Source organism: Choristoneura fumiferana, chromosome 3, assembly GCF_025370935.1.
Source record: "Choristoneura fumiferana chromosome 3, NRCan_CFum_1, whole genome shotgun sequence".
Lineage (NCBI taxonomy): Eukaryota > Metazoa > Arthropoda > Insecta > Lepidoptera > Tortricidae > Choristoneura > Choristoneura fumiferana.
Genome location: NC_133474.1, coordinates 15,644,629 through 15,650,369, shown reverse-complemented (window position 1 = coordinate 15,650,369; position 5,741 = coordinate 15,644,629). Strand labels below are relative to the sequence as shown.

The 5,741-nt window shown below is 42.9% G+C and overlaps 1 protein-coding gene across 1 annotated transcript; it reads left to right on the top strand.

The window, feature by feature from the left end:
- Positions 1-515: 515 nt before the first annotated feature.
- Positions 516-4,782, top strand: LOC141426730 (hemocyte protein-glutamine gamma-glutamyltransferase-like). The gene is made up of 9 exons (XM_074085861.1): positions 516-1,222; positions 1,301-2,181; positions 2,264-2,459; positions 2,545-2,733; positions 2,828-3,047; positions 3,123-3,387; positions 3,466-3,750; positions 3,826-3,951; positions 4,027-4,782. The coding sequence occupies exons 1-9, from the start codon at positions 586-588 to the stop codon at positions 4,177-4,179; spliced, it is 2,952 nt and encodes a 983-aa protein (XP_073941962.1). The 5' UTR covers positions 516-585; the 3' UTR covers positions 4,180-4,782.
- Positions 4,783-5,741: the final 959 nt, after the last annotated feature.

Genomic DNA, 5,741 nt, shown 5'->3' with positions numbered 1-5,741 from the left:
GTATCTGTCAACTTAAAAGTTCGACTTTAGCGACATATTTATTTGATAGAAACTTGTTTAAACATTAATAGATCACTTATTTGGCTGATGGTACCTTCCATAGGCGTAAAGTGGGGCGGTGATTTTTTTCTCGCTAAACCTAGTGTGGAATATCGTGGGATAGGTCTTTTAGAATAATTGAGGTTGTGAAGACGATTTTTCGATTAAGTAATCTGTTTGATGATTTCTAGTAGGTAGATCGAGTCGTCGTGTGTACCTACTCTACATACAGTTGCAGGACATTATTTGAGTGGTATCAACACAAGAGCGCACTGACGCATTTCACATTGGTAGAAACCAGTTTCGTTCTAGTTTGTCTACAAGTCGGTGAACACAAACAAAAGGACTTTTAGAAACTAGCGACCCCGGCCCGGCGCCGGCGTTGACAACCGACACCTAAGCGGTGAACGATCCCGACGTAAAACTTTCGTATATATAGCGTTCCCCCATATCCCACAGCAGCATTCGCTCTGGTGTCAGCCACGAGCAAAGTGCAGTCCTCTAAAGGGACTCGGATATATTCAACGAAAAAGCGTTTCCGCCAAGATGTCCATGGTCCGACGATCTAGTATGGACAGGATGTCCTCTAGCATGACATCTAGCATGACTGGGATGGGACTTGGCGGAATAACTGGATTAACTTCTGGTATGAATGCTTTGAGCTGCATGAGAGACCAGCAAATGACGATCGGCGGAATGCCTTCCAACTACGTCCCGGGACTATCGGCTTATTATAACATTTCGAGCTTCTGCCAGCGTCCTGGGCAGACTCGCCGCTGGCCTATGCAGCGGGCCGGTCCGACAGCGCAGCATCGTCCGGGCCGCTCTCACAGCACGGGCTCCTTGCATCGCATGAAGCATTCTCTTAGGAATAGCCCTAACACGCAGTACACTCATAACCTTATTTGCAAGATGGCTGATCAGCATGAACGCCGTCGTCGCCAAGATACTTTGGAGATGCTTCCCCAAAGTTATTACTCGCAGCAGCCCTTGAAAGTCGAGCTTACGGAGTTTTATTCGCGAGATAACTCCAAGGATCACCACACCGACCAATATGACCTCGTCAATGACAATATTTTGCCAAACCCCGTACTGCGTAGAGGGCAGAACTTCTTTTTTGCGGTGCGGTTCGACAGGACTTATGACAAGCAGCAGGATATGATTCGCATTGTGTTCTGCTTTGGTAACACTTTAAATTATTTTGACCTCTTTGTTACTAATTCCGGTGTGCCGATTTAAAGTATTAACATTTACCTTACAGGTCCAAAACCTAGCGTCACTAAGGGAACTCGTGTTGTTTTACCTGTTAATTGGAGTAATCAGCAAGGTGTATTCCAGCACTCTCGTGATGCGATGGGTATGGGAATGGGGATGTCTCGTATGCAAGATGCTAGCAGTAATATGGCTGCTGTCGGGTCTATCGGTACAATGGGTACTTGCGGACCAATGAGCACCATGGGTACTATGGGATCAATGGGACCTATGAGTGGAATGCGGGAAACCACAACTTATGGTGTACGCCGAAGCTCATTTAGCAACGAGCCATTGCCTTTGCAGCATAGCCCTCTGAGCCCACATGGACCAATGGATCGCCCTATGATTGATCGCTATGGAGGAACAACGCAACATTCTTCATTTGGTCGTAGTTATGGATCACGCCAAGGTTCTCGACATGGATCTCGACACGGATCTATGCAAAACTTAGCGGCACTGGCCCATGAAATGGACAGGTGGGACATAAGCATTCAAAGACAGGACGGGAACACTATTACGTTCCAAGTGCATGCACCGGCTTCTGCTCCAGTGGGTGTATGGAACTGCTGGATACAGACAAACCGCTTCGGCCAGCGTGACAACCGCCACGATTACAAATGTGACGAAGATATTTACATGCTCTTTAATCCCTGGTGTAGGGAAGATACCGTTTACATGGATAATGAGTCATCCAGAAAGGAATACGTACTTAACGAGCATGGAAAAATATGGTGTGGCACATGGCGTCAGCCTAAGGGTCGTAAATGGATCTATGGACAATTCGATGACTGCGTATTGCCTGCTTGTATGTACTTGCTTGAACGCAGTGGTCTCGAGCATTCAGAACGGGGTAACCCAATACGCGTATGCAGGGCTATTTCTGCAATGGTAAGATAAATTTCCGTTAAACAAGAGTTAGATAAAACGTTTAGGTGTGATCTATAGAATTTACATTTATTTATTGTCTTAGATAAACGCAAACCACGATGATGACGGACTCATGGTGGGACGCTACGATGGCGAATACAAAGATGGTGTTGCTCCCCATGCTTGGACTGGTTCAGTAGCTATTCTTGAACGCTACCTCACTGAAGGCGGGCGGCCCGTCGAATACGGCCAATGCTGGGTGTTCTCAGGACTTGTCGTGACTATTTGCAGAGCTCTCGGTACAAGATTGAACTTCTGATCTAATCAAATTTAAAAATTACTGTTTATATAATATCAATGTTTTAACTGAAATTATTTCTGCAGGTATCCCTTGCCGCTCCGTCACTAACTACGTGTCAGCCCACGACACTAATCGAACGTTTACCGTTGACAAATATTTCGATCGGGATGGAAATGAGGTGCCTAACGGGCCCGATGAGGATTGTTATGATTCCTGCTGGAACTTCCACGTATGGAATGATGTTTGGATGCAGCGACCTGACTTGCCACAAGGTAAATAGGAAATAAATTCTTTGAAATAAGGAACAAGAAATTATAAGACAGTAGTGACGGTTTGACGAATATTAATTAATTATTCCTTTTCAAGGATATAGTGGCTGGCAGATTATCGATTCTACACCACAGGAGGAGGCAGAGTCAGTGTACCACTGTGGCCCAGCCAGCGTTGAGGCCGTTCGTCGTGGGGAAGTGGGCTTCCAATATGATACGCCGTTCATGTACTGCCAAGTCAACGCCGAATTGTGCCACTTCCAGGAGGAAGAGAACTCTGAATGGGGATTCATTAGGATGGCTTCAAACAACTATCAGTAAGTTCAGTATCCCAAAAATTTCACTGTTGTGATATACAACATTGCTAGTAATAATTTTGGCTTTATTTGCAGAGTTGGCCGTAAAATCCTTACCAAGAATCCGAATCGTGACGACGATGAGGGCGAGAGTGACTTGTTGGAAATCACACACGAGTACAAAACAATGGACAGCTCGTCGCCGGAACGTTTGGCTGTCATCGCTTCGTGCCGTGGTTATCAGCGCCTCCAGCAATACTACGAGTACCCCGATCGCAATTTCGAGGATGTGTTCTTCGAGCTCATGGATATTGATCTCGTGCCATATGGCCAGCCATTCGACTGTACTATGAATATTCAGGTAAATTACCATAGTGTTTCTTGATTCTTAAATTAGTTTTAGTTTGAATACAGCTAAGAAATCATTAATTATTCGCAGAATAAGTCGCATGAAGATCGTGCCATTTGGTGCGTGCTGACGGCATCTTCTTGCTACTATACCGGCGCCATTGCATCTCGTCTCCGAAGGGCTCAAGGAGAGTTCATCGTTCGCGCTGGCCAGCGTGAAGTGCTGAAGCTGCATGTGACTCCTCAGGAATACATGGACAAGCTGGTGGACCACACCATGGTTAAGGTTCATGCTATGGCTTACGTAAAGCAAACGCGCCAGGCCTGGTCTGATGAAGACGACTTCCCGCTTCACAAGCCGAGAATGCAAGTTCAGGTAGGATTTTAATTTTATATAATAGGTAATGAATGGATCTTGCAGAATGGTAACAAACTTAAATTATTGCATCAGGTGAGAGGCCAGCCATGCAAGGGACAAGAATGCGCTGTCACATTCAGCTTCCAGAATCCACTGAACGTGCATTTGACCGATTGCTACTTCACCTTCGAGGGAGCTGGAGTGCAAAGGCCGCGACAGGTAAACTAACTTCTACAAAAAATGTGACGTGAGATAAATATGAGAACATTTGGTTAATATGGGATGTATTTTCAGATTCGGTTCCGTGACGTGAAGCCGGGTGAGTTTGTGAACTACCAGGACAAGTTCGTGCCGCAGCGGCATGGCGAGCGCCGTATCGTGGTGACATTCTCGTCGCGGCAAATGGACGAGATCTTCGGCTGCACCTCCGTGAATGTGCGCGGCTAGCACGCCTCGGGGCCCCTTGCGCGCGAACCGCGCTGCTCCCCGGGGCCCTTGCCTGTGGCGCCTGCGCTCCAGTTGGACCGCTCCTACGTCTATGTGGCACCGGAACAACAAGTCATTGTTCAAGAGGAAGAAGTCGTTATCTTAAAGACTCTTTAAAAGTTTTAGTGTGAATTTACTTTAAGGGAACATTTTGAGGGGTAGGCACGATTGACATATCCCGTCGACTGCCTCTTGGATCACTTCAACGACGACCAGCGCTTCACAACGGATTTCATTGTTATGTTTTCACACGCACAAGTTAAATTAAAAAAAAACAAAAAAAAGTTTATGTTCATTCACATATTCACAGAGTGATTTGTAATCATATGTATAAGTAAATATAAAGTTAGGTATCATTAAGACAGAGACCGAAACTTCAAGTGCCATAATCATTGCTACGATACTTATATACCTTTTTTTCATAAGATTTAGGAATAATTAATATTTTTATAAATTTAAACCTGTTATTATAAGAAATAAATTGTGTAACAAAGTACTATAAAAATACAAAAAAATGTGTTTGTGTGTTTTTGGGATCTCAAAAATAAAAATGCATGCACTGATTTTTTTTCTTTCATTTATGTATTACTGAGACTTCATCTAACTTTCAAGAGATAGCTGAATTCTCGATCATTTATTGTCTCGATCATTAATACATTTTTGTTTAAATTTAATTTTTAGTACTACTTCTTGCTAACTGTTCTATTTAGTAATTTTACATGCATTGTTATCCAATCTACATAACATTAATTTATTTTATTACCCAATTTCAAGGCAATCTGACTCTTAGAAGTGGATCAAAATTAACTTGCAAGACTTGAAACAAAATTAAGTCGGTTAAAAACGAAACGAATGTAAAGATGATATTGAATAAAAACTTGTAAAATACCCATTCAAATTTACCTAGGACTATGAAATAATAGGACAAAACTATTCGTTACCTAATACAATAGTTTCATAGTTTATTTTTATCTTAATGGCTGCTATAAACAATATAGAATGATGATCAAAGAAAGAAAGATTTATTTGGTTCCATATCAGTATCACCACAGTACAGTAATAAGAATAAACACTAAAACTAACAACAAAAACAAAATTACGTAGTGACACGAAAGGACACAAAAATAGGTCTCCACTCAGCATGTGTTGCCGCACGTAATATGTAGCAATAGCAACGCTGGTTTTCTGTGGAGCCCACAAATACCTATAGAAAGACCCATATGACATTTTCTTCTTTATTGTTTCACAGTAGAAAGAAATACCAAAACACCTTGGCTAGAGTTACAATCGCAGGCAATAGAGTCTATAGACGTAGTAGGGTAAGTATGTATGTACGGCCAAGGACTTTAATTCATGAGACACCATGGAACCTTTTCAAAGGAGAAGTCATTACGATTTTCCTTGTTAATTAATGCGATATCACTATGACTTTTACTGTGAAGTCCCTGACCGCTTCTACGGTTTTGGTAGGTTTAATTTCATACGTATAGGTAATGTTGCGTCTAGTCCAGGTTCACTTTATC

What these genes read in the sequence shown, in the direction of transcription:
- LOC141426730 (XM_074085861.1), top strand. Translation starts at nt 586, where the DNA reads ATGTCCATGGTCCGACGATCTAGTATGGACAGGATGTCCTCTAGCATG. An exon ending in GCAGGGCTATTTCTGCAATG is followed by an intron (nt 2,182 to 2,263) that starts GTAAGATAAATT and finishes TTATTGTCTTAG; the next exon opens with ATAAACGCAAACCACGATGA. An exon ending in ATGGCTTCAAACAACTATCA is followed by an intron (nt 3,048 to 3,122) that starts GTAAGTTCAGTA and finishes CTTTATTTGCAG; the next exon opens with AGTTGGCCGTAAAATCCTTA.